At 37.3% G+C, this 17,573-nt stretch overlaps 1 protein-coding gene across 3 annotated transcripts in view; it reads right to left on the reverse strand.

Moving 5' to 3' along the window:
• The window catches only part of KIF16B (kinesin family member 16B), a 121,877-nt gene that overhangs the window by 3,792 nt on the left and 100,512 nt on the right, over positions 1-17,573 (reverse strand). For all 3 annotated transcript variants that reach the window (XM_088520557.1, XM_088520554.1, XM_088520556.1), the window contains one exon: positions 11,606-11,689. In XM_088520557.1, the coding sequence (XP_088376683.1) occupies positions 11,606-11,689 (84 nt within the window). The remainder of the gene's footprint in view (positions 1-11,605; positions 11,690-17,573) is intronic.

Raw genomic sequence — 17,573 nt, forward strand, 5'->3', positions numbered from 1 at the left:
TCCACAAAATGAAGAAACTTTTTAAGTACTCTCTCCCCTTCCATTGTTTCTAGTAACTTTGTTTAAAAAGGCAGTATTTAAAATTCTTTAAACATAACACTTCACAATTGGCATAATAAATGATGTGTACTTATATTTGAAGGAGCTGAAAGTGCTGAAAGTTTTACAGAGATCAACCCTGCAAGGCTTTGGGTATTTTTGAAAATAGCCTCTTCTCCCTTTCTGTCTTTTAACACCCATACATCAGTTTGACAGTTAAAAACCTTGCCACAAGGTCACTGAATGTCATCAGTGGCAGAAGCAGGAATAATTCATTTGCTCATCTAACTTTTAGCATTGGCTCCTCACTTCCTTTAATATATATGCTGGTTTCCCTCAGCACCAATCACATAATTATTCTGTTGACTGGCACTAAATGCTGCAAGCTTTAAATCAAATCTTGATTTGAATTATTCATAGAGCAAAGCACATGCAGGTATCAACAGCTGTTTTCTATAGGATAGGAATTTGATTGTAAAATAAATAAATAAATAAGAGTGAAATATATTCACTGGCTCCAAAAAAAAAAAAAAAAAAAAAGACATTAAGCTGCAATTAGTCCCCCTGATTTCAAAGGGAGTATCTGCAAAGTAGGATATTCCTGAGGAAGAATCTAACCCCAGATAAGCAGACAGGCAGGAATACTTCTAGCTTGAAATTTGTTATCACAAAAATAAGGAACTTAAAAGACAACACATGCAAAGGGAGCCCACTGTAACTCCAGAGATCACAGGGTATCTCCTGCTTCTGCCTCTTAAAAATAAATTGCTAGATATATGCAAAGGAAAACTAGTATCTGGAGACTCCTTCCCAAATTAATCAACTTTCTCTATTTTAGTTAATTCCATAGTGTTTTCAAAAATATGACTTCCAGGGTGGTTTGCAGATATGAAACACTGGATAAATGCCAACTATCATCACTAACAACAGCCTCTGCTGAGGCAAAAAAAAAAAAAAAAAAAAAAAAAAAAGCACGAGTTAAACCTCTGACAGGACGTGGTGTTGCACAGAGACTTCACGTGTTCAGGTTGGCCGAGAGCCCAGTCTGGAGTGTTCCTATGTACCACATCTGAGGAGAAAAGGTCTCATGCCTTCCCAACAAAAATAGGATGCAAACTTCTCATCAATTCTACCACTTCCAATGGCTGTATTGTTTTTCATACTGGCAAAAATCAATGGGAACCAATCCTCTGTAAAGGGAAATTTGCTGTGGTACTATACCAAGAAAGCGAAACAAAGTAATCCCATGGAAGCACGAAACCAAAGCACTGCAAGCTCGGCTAGCTCAGCATCCTTCAGGACATGGACCCTGTCGCTAACCACTACAGAAAAAAGGATTACCTGGGTCAGGAGTGAGGAGCAACCTCAAAAAATGGGGGACCACACACGGTCTATGGCTAAAGTCCTCACCTCCCCCCATTCAGGAATTAGATTCGCTCTCCACTCATCAGGTAGAGCTAGCTCAGGCATATTTTGATCTTCTCTTGCATTTTTTTTCTCTCTCTTTTAAAGAAAGCATGAGGTTTCAGTTATTTTCCCAACACCTTGACTAGATATCATAAAGTAGTTCTGAGTAAACATGTGAGCATGACAGATTGTGATATTCGATGAGTCGAGTTATATTTCAGGTCCCTCAGGAGGTAGCTAATGTCACCCCTGTATCTGTACACATTTACTTCCTGCACATAGCCTTAAGTCATTATATGCAGCTGTGATTTCGTAAGGATGAGAAAAAGACTTGCCTGGGAGACTACCTAGTGCCAAAAGGATCTTATTTCTGTGAAATACCCAAGGAGAAAGTTTCTAAGGTTATGATACAATCACCTGGGCCAGTATCTTTTGCACAAAGACCAGAGGGCTGTATTCACCTTACAAAAAAACAAATAATCCAAAAAACCCCAAATAAGCAGTATTAGGTAAGTACTGTCAAAGTTGCGCACCTTAGTCAGAGGTAATATATGCCTCAGAAATGTATTCATCCCAATTAACAAAGACCTTGCTCTCTGGTCTCACACAACCTGTGGAGGCACAAGGATTTTTTAAAGAGAACAAGGGAAGACCCACACATGATTGCAAATGGCAAGGTACAACTGTACTAGTCGTAATATTAAAGGGAGGGTCATCTGCTTCATATTGTCAGACATTAACTAGCGTCAGGACTGGATTAACTGGCTTCACATTATACAAGCAAAGAATAAAAGAATGTGACTTTTTAATCAAACCCTTCATGCTCACTTTGATTAGCCCTAATCAGAGGCAAGACTATTTACAGGTAATTCCTAATTGTCACTAAAATCAAGAACTTCACAAACAGTATCACCTTATCCTATATTTGCATGCCTTATAACTATGCATACAACTCCATTGCATGTACGTCAACAATTCCTCTCCAGAACAAATTCTATATAGAACCACACACAACCAAATCACACATAAGCTAAACTTTTAGGTGCAAAAGGACGCAAATTCCTCACTGTCAGACTTTGAGGGCATGAACGTGCTCTTATTAATGAAGGAAAGAAACCTCTCAAGTGTAGGAACAAGAACTGCTAGGAAAGGAGCAGATAAGACCTTTCTGGGAACAGAGTATTTGCTGCAGGATGGCTTTGCAGCAGGGCTCACCTGCCTGTGCAGTAGATTGGCAAAGTTTCCTAAAACACCACTATTTATGGGTTTCACTAAGTAAAAATAGCAAGAGGATGGCAAAGCAAGTACCTTGCCAATGTGAACTCTTAATTTGTTAAAGCCAACCTGTTTGTTAAGGAACTAGATAGAAAAGCATTAGACTGAAAGCTCCCACCAAAAAAATGTAGTTTAGCTCTTTTCTCACTGAAGAGATTTACCCGCACTGCTCCCAAGTGTTAACATGAATATAAGTACAGAATCCACATAAATATGATTTTACTTTTATACCAAAGAATTGAGCCCTCACTTGTCTTTGCAGTTGAAGTGGCAAAACTGAAGCATGGAAGTCTGTGTTCCTGGCTGCTATAAGTCACTGCAGTGTCACCAATGCTGCAGCAATTTGTATTGTGTACTGTATTGTACTGTACTGGTGGACTTAATCCAAAGCTGAGAGACAGGCAGGAATGCTATACACACAGACACACGCCTTTGGATAAGCTTAGAGTGACTATGTGACTTAGAAGCTAGGCTGGTAAGGATTGAACTCCTTAAGAAATGGAATCCATTAGAAAAACACAATGTACATTCTTAGGCCCTTTGGGAAAATCTCCCTACCTTTTTATGCATGCTATATTGCAAATTCATTGAATCAGGTTTATGGTTTTCTCAATAGCTATAGAGGTGACAGCATTACCACTACATCTTCAAAAGTGCCACTAAAATTTAATTTAACCCAAGGTGGTATTGAAATTTACTTGAATTCATACACCTCTGAATTTTTCTAACATACAAGCATTCTGAGAGATGCCAGTTATGATTCAAGGTGAAATTGCTCTCCTCGGTTTTCAAAATCCAAACTATTCATTATAGCTATTTAGAGCAAATTTACTGGCATGAGCACATTATGCTGAATACTATTATGCTGCATCAATTGAATTAACTTCTGAAGTCAGTCTACATTCCAAATTACAACCTCATTCTGCCTGATACTCATTTAAAATCCACAGGACTTAATATTTCTTACAATGTCTGCATGTTAAAAGCTTATATTCATTGACTTGAAGTAGCTCCAATGAAAACTGAACTGTAGTCTCGTGGGAAAAGAAAAAAGCCATCAACAACTATGATTTACAGTTGCTTTATCTGTGTGAGTCTTCCTCTGGAAGTAAATGGCCATATTAAAAGAGATCATAGCAGACCTGACTAGTTAAGGAAATCAATCTTTTCTCCAGAACACAAATCAAAACAAGTCCTGTGAAAACCTATATAGAAAGAACAACAAAAGAATTGAATTTTCCGTGCATTCCTAGGCCAGCAATGACAGCGTGTCATCTGCTGCAGCTGCCCTGGTAAACAGCTACCAAAGTGCTTGACATGCATCTCCCTCAATTTCCTTTGGTGAAATCAAATGCTGGAGGATGACTGATAGGCCTGTTTTCAAAAGGGATAGCATTGAGCTGAACCCAGCATCCTTGGCTGAATACTGTTCACTCATCTACTCACATCTGAATGTAAAGAGCCATTACTGCAGACCTATAAAGGTGCACAAATCAAGACTCGATTTGCAGGGGGATGTTGAAGAATTTATTTTGAACTGACAGCAAAACATTATGATGTGCAGCAGAACCATGAGTTCAAACTATATGCTGTCACATATTCTAAACTTATTAAACCAGGATAAGCATATGTTTCCATTTTTCTGATATCCTAACATCTTTAGAAAGACAAGACAAAAACCATCTGAACTGCACACCCTATGTAATTCTTAATTTGTAATGGAGACAAAAATCATTATCATGGAAGAACCAGTTTTCGAGGTAGGGATCTGAGATTACGCACTGAAAGAAATAAACTATGACATTATGGCAAAGGAGCTACATGAAAGACACTCAAGCAAACACATCTTGTCTGAGACTCTATGGTATTTGATCAAAGTAACATTTTATTGGTATGGGATCAATTGCTGATGTATGCAAAATCCCAATTTCTATTTCTACCAGTGAATATAAGCAATAATTAAAACTAATGTAACATATTCATATTTCGAAGCCAACAGGACCTTGCACACAAAAAGATAAAATCCTTTACCACTGAGAGCTGTTACAGCTCTTGGAGGGCTTCCATTTCAAGAAGGAAGGCCAGGTGACTGGGGCAGCCCTAGGATGCACTGAAGGCCATGGACATGGCACGTGAAATCGCTCTCAAATAGCTAACTGCTATTTGGTTTTATTGTTTTTAACTCCTAAGGTTTTACTGTCTCTACACAAGTCAAGATTTCAGTGTTGTTACTAAGTAGCTGTTATTTTTGTTTAAAATTCTTTTAAACAGTAACTAGAGGTTGTGAAAGGCACTTGGCGCAAACCAATCATGGCTAATTCAGATAATTATCTTTGACGCAGATTTCATATATTTGATACTCCCAGCTCCCCCACACCCAACGGTTCTCTTCTGTTTGTAGAACGGTTTGTGTTCTGTGATCCCATTACAGCCCCATTCCTCAACTGGGAAATGAAAATCCTCACTCTAAGGTGCTGAAACCTTGTAGCTCAGGCTAGGAGTATGAAACAATCCTTTCCAGGATTATCAGACACTGAAATTTGCAGCATTTGCTTTTGCAATAGCAGTCATTTCTGATACGCATTCATGTCTGTAAAAGAAGAACGAGCTTCCTTTTATCTTTCAAAGATTATCAAATGTACTCTCAATGGCTTCTGAAGCCCATCTCTTGAGATGCTTCTGAGAACAGTATTCACAACCACACTGTCAGAGGCACATGCTCAACCTACAAGAATCAGCCTAGTGAGCAGCTGGCTTTAAAGCTCTTAAAAAGCTTTGGTATTAGGGAGGTTATTGTTATTGTAAGCTGATACTAGAGTCTAATAATTTCTTTTTAATAACCACTTTGAACTGATACATAATCAGTAGCTTTGAAAAGTCTTTGTGACTGGTTGCAGTGACAGGAAAAAAAAAATAGCCACAAACAGTAACTCTTCCACTGTAATTTTTCTTTTTTTGCAATAGAAGCACCAATCTACCTGTAATGAAGCAGATCCACTCAATTAAATGGATTAAGGGATGGTCTGTGAAAAAAGGCTAACTGGATGAACTTAAGAAGTCCATGCAGAACAATCTAAAATTTCATTAAAATATTTTTGCTCTCATGACTTCAAAATAATCCTCAAGAAATTGATCTAACGTGAAAACATTCAGTTTGCCCATGTTTGTGGATAAATATTTTGAGATGGTCTCTCAGATGCCTCATCTGCTAGTTGCCAATGGGGTGTTACTTCTAAAACTATTAATACCACTTAATGCCAATAACAACTTCAAGTTCAATGAAATGGACTAGTTGCATTATTTCATTTTGTCATTTAGAACCAAATTCTTGGAGTCACGTGAAAATAGCAGAATCTCATTTTTAAAGAAAAAAGGGTTAACTTCAGAGATGTGTGTATATATATATACATATATATATATATGTAAAAATAGAAATTATCACCATCAAAGGCAAATGCATCAGAAAAACAAAAACAGGAAAACAAACAAATAATAACCCAGAGGACTTAGCTTCTGTGTTAGAGGCATATTTTTGGGAGCTTGGTTTGGTTATAGGTAACAGCAATACTTCTATTCTGTCAGTTTAGGGTTTCTAGCACTTTCACAAGATAATTCTGCAGAACTGACAGAATGATTTAATCATGCAGTTCATACAAGATTTATTTCTGCCTCTCACATTAGTACCTGTCATTGAAAATTTCATCAGCAGACACCAAGAAGCTAGAAGGTTAAGCACAACTGTATTATTCATTTTAAATGAATTGAGCATATCTATCTTTTAAGCAGGTTCAGAGTATATGTATTATACTATTACAGTTTTGGCCTTCTTTCATTCTCTTAGCTCTGTAAAGAGTTGCAAAAGGAAACACACATGATTCCTAGCAAGCGTAGCACTGTCTGTTGGTGGTTGGTGGTGTTGGTGTCTTTTTCCATTTTATTCATATTGTTTTATTTACTTTTTATTTATTTATTATTTTGACTGTTATCTTTTGCTCCCCACTAACAGACCTGAGGAAATGGAGCCCTAGAAACAAGGACTGGAAAACAGGTAACTGGGCTGTATATCCTTATTTACCGGTTTCCAACTGCAAGAAAGGACATATACAGACTAACACCTATTCATTAACTTAAATCAAAAGAATTCTTGGCTGTTTCATTTAATCGAGCAAGATTGGTTCTGAAGTGAAATTACAGGCGTTAGACTGCAGAACAATTAATTTAGAGTTTTGCGCTGCAACGAGTACCTGATGAAATACTGAGTTAACAGACTGCAATAGGGCATTTAGAATAAGTAATTTTGACTTTCTCTTAAGATGTATAGGCAAGTCCTTTGTGCAAAGGTGTCTGCTATGATTCAAAACTCTAAGGAAATGTAAGATCTTGCTCAAATCACTTTGTAGTACACAAACAAATCCCAAAGCAAAAGCAGTCCATTTACAAACACATTTCATGCCAGAAATCAGAAGACTTCTCTTCAGATTAATCTCACACGTAGAGAGAAAAGTGCAAACAGTGTTTTCCTACCAACGATGAAGCCTTCAAAGCTTTTGGTTGTTCAGTATTTGTCCTGGGAAGGAGAGAGGGATGGAGCTTAATATTTTACATGAACTTCACACTTACTTTGATTTTAAAATCAGAATTTGGGGCTTGCTGTAGTCTTTTACTCAAAGTAGTTTCCCCACTATATATGTTCAACTATCCCCACTATGTTCAAACAATATTTCCACATCTTAACTCAACCTGAAAGGAGGATGTTTTACACGATGATTTTAAAAACAAACAACCTCTCCCCTCCTCCACCTCCTAAATCAGTTGCACTGAACAGTGCCACAAAATCCTTATGTTATGTTCAGTACTTCTGCTCTTGTGGCTGGAATTTAAGAGATGAGGTATTATTTTTACATACACACACACACACATATATGTATATTATGTATATGTATATATCTCAAACTCTTTTTAGGCTGCCCTGGTGCCTGCAAAGGATGACTTGACAGATCTTTTTAGAACAGGCACAAGAAAAATTTCCCTGACTAAACCCAAAGTGAGTCCACTGAAATAAGTGCTTACTTTTCTGCAATAGTACCAACTCTCTGCTTATTAAATTTAGCTAATTTTGAAGCTGAAAAGTAGAAAGCATAGCTCCTACAGTAACTTTCAGTGTAAATGCTTCATTTATTTTTTCCAGAGCAGACTGAGCATTCCAATTTAGTTTTGGTGATTTTCATTCAAACAGTTCAACTAAAGTACCTTCTGGAATTAGCAATTGGTTACTGAAATGGCCTCATGGGTTCTCTGGTAATTTCAGAAAATATTTTAGTCAAGCTGTTTGACTGGAATGCTTAACTTGTCTTATAGGTGGATAATGAAAGTGAATTTTAATTTAGTCTTGCATGCATACTTCAAAAAGAGAAGTATAAATTAAAAGGAACTGCTGTTCACTGGTGATCTGTGGAAGTCAAAGCTTTACTATCCCACTCCAATTAAAAGAGCTCAAGTCAAGATTTATAAAGATCTAATGCAAATAATCTAATGTAAGTATCTAATAAAAAAAAGTAACAAGGAGAGTAATTTCTTGGTCATCCACCAAAAGGAAACACTTATTGTAGCTCTACTAATGATTTCACAATATGTAATATTCCTCCAGAACATTTTTATCAGACTGACATCTGTTAGTTTGTCATCTACTTTTAGTCATTAAAGTCAGTTGAGACTTTGGATAAGAATATACATTTTCATATTGCTGGAAGGTGAGCTTTGCTTTTTAAAAAAATACTGTATCAGCTCCTGACTAACCATGTGGAACGACCAAATAAGCTTTCATACTATACCATTACTGTAAGAACATATAGCCTCTGAAACTTAAAAGAGACTGCCAGTTTTTATGTTTATGGCCATTTATTTTACATTTTTTCCTCCCCTTTGTCTCTTGATTCAGCAAATGAAGGTACAGGATGAGACACTAAAGCCAAGTGAACAAAGACAGAGAGAGACCATGAGTTTGTTAGAAGCAATCCAAGGTATGTTTCTGCTAATTACAAAGGTCTAATTTCCTAAACCTGTACATGATTCAATTCCCACATGAGAAATAAGCTATATTCGAAAGGCCAAGAAACTGCCTCCCTCATAGAGGCCTCTATTAATTTAACATGTTCAAGGCTCACCCTAAGCTGAAAACTTTGAGAATGCAGTAGGCAGACTTTTAAACAGAAGTGGTACCATGTTCCACTCTCCCACATTCTCTGTCTGCCAAATAGCCTCACAGTATAAGCCAAGGAGCTTTGAAGATTCAAATGACATTGTATGACTTTGGAAACCATCACCGCTGAGGTGGTTTCTCCCTCTGCCAAGGTGGCTGTAGCTTTATTAGCTGAAGACCTCAAGCTGTGTTGGCCTACAGTACATATACAGAAAAGACAGCTGCAAAACACGCACTGAGAAGGCAAACCTGTAATTAGCAGTCCAGGTTAAAGTTTTTCTTTGATGACAAGTTTGTTATATCGTTACAGGTTAGTAACATTTGCTTGGCTTCCTCATCTGACTTCCCCTTGACCCTTGAGGGATCTGCAATTTCATAGCATTGAGTACTTAGTCAATATTATAATGTCATGGACAAGTTTACTACCTGAAATACAGGTATGTAAACACGCAAAAAAACCCAAACCAAAAAAAAAGCCATCAATCATACAATCATAATGTACAATCATAATTAAAGCATCACTATACACAGCAATTCTAACATTTATAAACATTGCAATAGAATCTGTTAATAAAACCAATGACGGGTCAGGAAGATAAAGGGGTTAAATTCCTTAATTCCTTACTGGAACAAAATCATGCAAACTGAATACTGAAATGCAATGCAATTATACCTTCACCAAGAGAAAATATTCAATTCCCCTTTATGAGGAACATGAAAGAGAAAGCAGATGATATTCTGTGCTACAAGGAAGACAGCTCCACATCAAAAGTCAGTGGGAGGGTATGTTTTGTTTGTGGATCACAGAAAAGGTAAAGTACACAGAAAAAAATCAAAAACAAACAGAAAAAGATTACAGTTGTAAGCAAACTACGTTTATATTTATTTCTTTGAAGCTCTACTTAATGCTACTCTAGCCCTACACAAAGACTGAAATTCTTTATGGCTTGCACAATCAGGCAACCCTCATGCGGCTACAATACAGCTGCACAGTGTATGTGTTAGTCTCTCTCTCCCACCTCTCCTTCTTTCCCAAATGCATTAAGATCAAAATATAGAGTTCTAAAGTATGATAGGAGCCAAGATTGTACCATCAACATAGTGTTACAAAACAAAGGAAAAAAAAGAAAAAAAAGAAAAATCGCAGTATTTCTAAATATCTAAATCTAATGTTAAGAAGAAAAAAATACACTCAGAAAGCTAGGTTAAAAAAATAAAGCTCAAAGATGCTTACATATCACTTTCCTTCTGTCATGAGATATGTGGATATAATAACTATGATAAAATAGTAAATCTTCAGACGACATTGCATTTAAAGTAGCAAGTTTTTTAAACCTTGTCTTGCATGGAGACCATCTGTCTACAGTGAACACTTACCTCATTCACAACCTTTATGCCTTAAATAAATTATAGGATCACAGAATCATAGAATGCTTAAGGTTGGAAGGGACCTCTAGAGATCATCTAGTCCAACCCCCCTGCACGCGCAGGGTCACCTAGAGCACGTGGCACAGGACTGCGTCCAAGCGGGTTTTGAATATCTCCAGAGAAGGAGACTCCACAACCTCTCTGGGCAGCCTGTTCCAGTGCTCTGTCACCCTCACTGTCAAGAAATTTTTCCTTAAGTTCCTGTGGAACTTTTGGTGCTTCAGTTTGTGGCCATTACCTCTAGTTCTGTCAGTGGCCACCACTGAAAAGAGACCAGCACCATCCTCTGCACTCCCTCCCTTGAGGTACTTATAGACACTGATTAGATCCCCTCTCAGCCTTCTCTTCTCCAGGCTGAACAGGCCCAGCTCCCTCAGCCTCTCCTCATAGGGCAGATGTTCCAGGCCCCTGATCATCCTTGTGGCCCTGCGCTGGACTCTCTCCAGCAGCTCCACATCCCTCTTGTACTGTGGAGCCCAGAACTGGACACAATACTCCAGATGCGGCCTCACTAGGGCTGAGTAGAGGGGCAGGATCACCTCCCTCGACCTGCTGGAGACGCTCTTCTTAATGCACCCCAATAGATCCTATTGGCCTTCCTGGCTAGGAGGGCTTACTCAGGGTGCCAGCTGGTATATCTGAACAACTGACAGAGGCAAACACCCAGATTTTGTTTTGCATTCTGCCTGAGCCTTTTATGACACTCTCCCATCCTATGTTACAAAAACAGCCAAAGGAACAACAAGAACAAAAAAAGGCAAAACAAACAAACAAATAAACAAAAAAAAAAAAAAAGGAGAACCGTCAGGATGCCATATCATCAGCAGATACCATCATTTTTTCTGAAGGCCAGGAGAAATTAAACCAGCACCAGGAGAGTCCTGTTCTGCAGACACCACTGTAATGCTACACAGAGAGCTGTGCATGGCTCCAGAGCTTCTCTTTAACCAGTCTAGGACTAGACCAAAACCACTGTCACAAGGAACTCCACAGCAGGTGCCATTACCTTTCCTATGTACCACCTATGAACATCTCTAAAGAGACGCTTTTCTTCCAGACCAGGGTTTTTATTCCAAGTCATGTTTCATTACTTTTCAATCTACTGCTGCCATCTCCTGTGTTAAATGAAGCAGCAACTAACTCCATACTTAAAGCAGGCTATTTAACTTTGAACATATGGGAATGGTTTCTCTTGGTCAAGCGCAGACAATTCTATCTAAACAAACTTCATTTTTTTTTTTTTTAAGTTACCATTACCTCCAAGTGACTCCGTCGTTCCGCAATCACTCGTTCATCCTTGTTTCCAAAGAGCTTCTTTGGAGGAAATTCTAAAGTAGCAAGCTAAAAAGCATAAAAGAGTGAATCAGCACCATAAATGACAAGCTCAAATGAGAAAATTCTCTTTCAGCTATGAAGTGACTGAGAAGAAAATGCCAAATATTCACGAGCTACAGTACATGCTATTAGCAAAGATTACATTATACATTTCTGCTGACATTATTACAATCTGGTCTGTAGTACTGCTAGAATAACAACACATTTTGTCATAAACGAGCAGCAGAAAACATATTTAGGAATTAGATTGTTGCCATTTACCCACATAAAAATCACAAAGTTACAAACTGAACTTAATGTTATAACACCTGCTAAGAAGTAGGAAAGGATCTCTCCAAGAATTCTGAATATTTTAACAGATCACACTCGGCCTCTTAAAAAACTTTGGCCTCCAACTATTCCATCACTTAACTTGCTTGTTCTTTTCCTACACTGTCTCATAAATATCACACCACTGGATCCAAGAACTGTCACTGAAATCACGCTCTGCAAGATAATGATGCTGGACTCCAGGCGACACCTTCACAGAACTTGAGGGGTTTTCACCTTTAGACTGGTCCCTTAGACTAACCTACCCTTCTGCACAATATGCAAAGACTAGAAGTAGGCATGTGCAGTGTTAATGGCAGCTAAGATCAAAAGATTTATGTGAGTTGTAAAGCAACTGCAACTCGATAACATTTACATTTGCACACCTAATGGAAGTTGATATCTCTGATTTCTAAAAAGAATTCACGTGAGCTGGTAAATTCTGTTCATCACATTGAGATTGAAAAAACAGCACAAGCAGAATTCCTAAAAATGACTATTTAGACCTGCCTTTTTTGGAGCTCATCTACAGAGTTGCTCAGAATTGTCCTCTTGTTTCTTTTTCATCCTGTTGAAATGGCATTAGGTAACAATAGTAAGAGACAAAGTGAGGGAATTCTATTTCTTCCTTGAGCAGCAGGAAACAAAATGTTTGAACAAATTCCAGCCAGTTCTATCTGGGAAAACACACCAAAGACTCAAGGGTCAGTAACAAGCACCAATGGTGGGACAACCTGTCCTGCTAAACCATTGCTGTTGGGAATGATGCACAAGAAGGCAAGTCCTCTTCACGTAGCTTATGTTTTCACTTAAAGACAGCTCAAAAAATCATTGCATTCTAGCTCTCACATTGTATGAGACACAAATATGTAACCTCCTATCTGTATTCCTGGAGCTATTTTGCAGGCAGAACCTCCGTGTAAAAATGTTTTTTGCATGTACTGCTTGGGCTATCGAAGCTACTAAGATCATAAACAATCGGTATCATTCTTCTAGCATACCAGCATTCACAGATTCGGAGAGAATTTATGACTGGTTACAATAAATGGAAGTAAACTGAGTTAAATGAGGAGCTTAATTATTAACACTGAACGTAGGCATGCTTAAAGAACAGAGAAATTCTGGAGTAAAAGTACTTTATCCTTATTCTTTGGTTTATCTCTGATTTGAATAATATTAAAGATATGTCTAGACTTCTTCAAAGGAGTGATATAAAATGATGTGGAATATCAGAGGAGGTAGAAGATATCCCTGTTCTGCTTCAGTCTTACTAGTACGTGCCAATTATATTCCACAAATTTCTCCAACCATATTCTTCTCTGCTTGCTTCTTCTGTTCACAGGACAAAGAGGATACAGCAAAACAGGAGCCTATTATTAGGTCCTTCACACCTATTTTCACTGCATTACTTGCTCCTTCCTTCTTAACCGATTCAGCAATATAGGTGCTAATATTTTTAAGGACTTCAAAATCCCACCCCTGCAGAAATTGTACATTATTAAATAGCACTGAATCATATAGCTGCTATAAAAAAGGTAAAACAACTATGACCACAATAACCTCCCAGCTGTAGGGAAATTATTTTCGTATTTATTTACTAGTAAATAGTTTTATTACAGATTTTTAAAAGCCAGATTGCACAAGTAAAAAAACCTACGGATTACACTGTACAGTCAAATCACAGTATAACGGCTAAAACCTAGTATGATTTCTTATCTAAATTCAGGGTTTTTTTTACAGGATTATTGGGATGGATTCTAAAATTTGGGATAGTACAACAGCGTTTAGGTTGCTTTCTAAATGTGTTACCTTCCTGAATATGTCTGAAGAGGAAGGTGAGTTTTTTTTTTTTTGGCTCCTTCTTCCCTAGAGCCAGTTAAGTCTTGCTAAATTCATTCTACCTGAAAGAGCTAGACACCGAGTTTTATCATTCCTTAACTCTTCAAATCACTGACATCTCTGAAGTCAAGTGAGGAAAATCTATTATACTAGGCAGGAATTTAATGCCTATGAGAGAGCTCTCAGCCAGTAGCTTGGCTCCAAAACAACTGAAGTTGCATCACATACCTAAATTACCTAAGTTCAAGAAACAGATTTCACCACCAGCATCACTTCAGCAACTCTCGGAAGCCCTGGGTTATTCCAGTATGGACTACTTCCCTATATGTCAAAACATTCAACAAGACACAAAAGCAAACATACCGTCAGGAAATCTTCATTTTCCTTGTATGTCATTAGAGCAGACACACTCATACTGCAGAGTCTAATCCCCACCAAAATGGAGACATTCAAAACTCCGCAGGCTCCAGTTCCAGGCTGCCTGACTGCTTAAGCAGACATCACAGCATCAGTTGGCACCCAGCTCGCAGTCTGAAAATTATCTTTGCAGCATGAGAACTAGAACCATTTATACAGAAGAATGAATTATGCAGTCCTCTATATGACTGTAATTTCAGTGTAATATGAATCTGTTCCATTGTAATATATTTATATAAAAAGTTACAATACTAACATATTTACCAGAGGTAGTCTACTTAAATATATGCTATCAATCTCTGCCTCTCTGACTTGGAAAATAATTCTTTACTTTTATTCTGGGAAAATTACTTGGTGCAAGGGTTCCACAAATAAGCAGTGACCATAACAAAGTATTAAAATCTCCATCTTGTGGTAATTTTGGTTTATAAACGGAAAAAAAATAAAAGAAAAAAAAGCAGCCCAGTAATATGTACTTATTAATCTAATGATAAATGTTGCCATAAATGTCTACCTGATGGGTCATTTGACATACAGTGCTCTGAATGTGAAGAAAATGGTGATCAGTTCAGAAACCTGACAATTTACCACAACTTCTTGTTGTTAAGTTTTAGCATTAATACCATAACAAGCAGCAAAAAAATCAACAATCTTTTTTTTTTTTTTTTTTTTTTTTTTTTTTTTTTTGCAGAAAGGGCAATGCTTTTAAGAAACTGCACAGACAGAAGCTTCACATGTGATCACCATTTCTCCAGGTTCAAACATGTAGCACAGGACCTGACTGAACTGCTTCTATCTCTTAAAACATGTAGATTTTACAAAGATGTCTGTCTCAGCTTCAACTCTGTGAAAGAACTGCACACTATCCAGATTCAAGAAAATAAATTATTCTTTTAGAATTCAGTGATCAGGTACACTCTGGCCCAAATGAATTCTTAAAGGGTCATGCCTTGACTGCTCCTCCATCAGTCAGGGGTTTGCAGGAACATCAAGGTTACTGGTGGGATGAAACAGATAGCAGGATAAGTTTTCTCCTTTTCTGAAATTCCTCCAGCATATCCCTCCTCTCCCAGTCTCCCGTACTGCAGTGGCAATGCAGGTTTCTGGTAGTCATTCCTTCTTGGTTTGGCTGTTTTGTCATTTTCTGGGGCTGCTGATGGAGAAGAGTTTTCTGTCAGGAGAAATTAAGAGGCACGTTCCCTTGCTTGACAGGAACAGTGAGTTACAATGCTTTCCCGAGAAGCTTCTGCATATGCCGTGCAAGACCTCTAATTTTCATTTTGACTGCTACTATGCTTAATTATATATTCCCTCCAACGAAAATTGCATTATTTACATGCCAGTGTGCACACGCATCCACACACACGGCATGGGCAAAACTGGGACTACTCTTAGCCCCGAAGTTCACAGAAGATAATTTTAAAATAGCATAATGAGACACCTCAAGGCAACACTCCTGATGACTTTTAGATATTAAACTTTTTAACTGTTAATGACCTTTATCCTACCTAGCACTTGTTGTGAGGTGGTAGTAGTCTTAGTGAAAGGCAAAGGCATTTGCAATTTATTTATAACATCTTTTACAAATGAAAGATACATTTTTATTTCTGGTCTTGTATAGTTTGCAGGCATGTATTTGCCTGTGTCTCAGCAATCTTATCTGCAATTTGTGATACTTAGCCACCAGGTAACATAATATTTGAGATAATAATATGGTCATGCTTAGGCAGTAAAAGGTCCTTATAGGGAAGGTGCTTCATACCTAGCAAGTATTATCCTAGTAAGCTGCAAACAGCTTATAGGATTCCTACACTTTTTCCACATTTCATTGCAGATTCTCGCTTTAAGTAAGATATCAAAAGGTATTTAATGCTGATACATATATACATATGTACATACATACACACAAAAACACATAAATGGTGCTATACCACATAATAGAGTCATGTAGGCTCATTGCTTCTAAATTTAAAATAGTTCAGAGTGTTATACTGCCTAAACACACAAAAAAGTGCTATTTTCCTATATCAAGCAAAAATCTACAGGATTTGAAACTTCTCATTATTTCCAGTAGCTAAAATCCCACTAGGTTTTAGTGCCTACAATAAGGTAAAAATTTTATCAAAAATAAAAAGAGGTCAGACTTTGATGAAAGCTAAGACTTCTTTAATATTTTATTCTGATTCTCTTTGTACTTAAATGTTTTGATGTATTTAAATGGGAGGAAAAGGGGGGAAAAGAAAATTAGGAAATTACTAACTATTAAGAAGCCAGTTGTCTTTAACTACAATGGTTGTTTCACAACTCAGAATTTTCTCATTTTTCAAAGGGCATGGCCTGACTTCTGATCCTTTGTACCAGATTCCAGAGAAAAATCAGAGAGAAGATTGTGGCATGGTTTTTGCTGCCAGTGTGGTTGTACCTGACTTGATTTTGCAGTGAGAAGAAGAAAACTGTCTTACTTTTAGGATTTTTTTTAAGTTTAAGCAAAGTAACACAATGAATCTTGAGAAACTGAGGCTTAAGACCTCCAGACTCTAAGAAAAAAAAGACAACTGTGTTATGTATTTTTAAATTAGGAAATTGTACTAAATATTTAACGATTAAATAAGCTTTTTTTTAATCTAGTATTTTTATTCATATTTTTTCTGAAAATGAACAAGCTATTCTCTATTCTCTACAGTTTCATAAGAGAGACCTAGGCAAAGGGACAAGGCTAACATTTAATGAACAGATGAAAGTAAACTTCATACATTTGGGAGGGGAGGGGGGAAACCAAATCAGCCCAAGATAAACCACTTGAGAATTTACTATCCACTTAAAGACCACCAAAACCAAGCAAACAAAAATACTAAAAAACACTTAAGTCATATTTTCAGGCAAAACAAATTCAAATAATGATTTCCTAAATAACAGCAAACAAAACTCTAAATTTATTTTCCTTAAAAATAAAGAAATAAAGTACTCCTAACATCTCTATACTGGACTCTCTATAGAGATTCACATGTGCTGTAGGTATGTAACACCCTCAGAGGATTGAAAAATTAAAAAAGATTTTCCAGTGTCAACTAACTGAGGAAAGGCAACATCCAGGGAATATACATTGGATATTCAGTTTGTCCCTGCTCTGTTTTTCTAATATTCTCTTAACTTCTTTCTTCCATCTCTTCCAACATGTTCTCCACCACATTGCAGCTTCTCAGCTTCACCCTATTTTGTTGCTATGGTTTAATCCCTTACGATTTATCTAATTCTTTTTCATTACTCTACTGTCTCTTTATCATATTACAGTTCTTGTTTACACAAGAACCCTTCACTATCTGAC

This window comes from Tinamus guttatus, unplaced genomic scaffold, assembly GCF_059628265.1.
Source record: "Tinamus guttatus ecotype Peru unplaced genomic scaffold, ASM5962826v1 Tinamus_guttatus_pri_ptg000090l, whole genome shotgun sequence".
NCBI lineage: Eukaryota > Metazoa > Chordata > Aves > Tinamiformes > Tinamidae > Tinamus > Tinamus guttatus.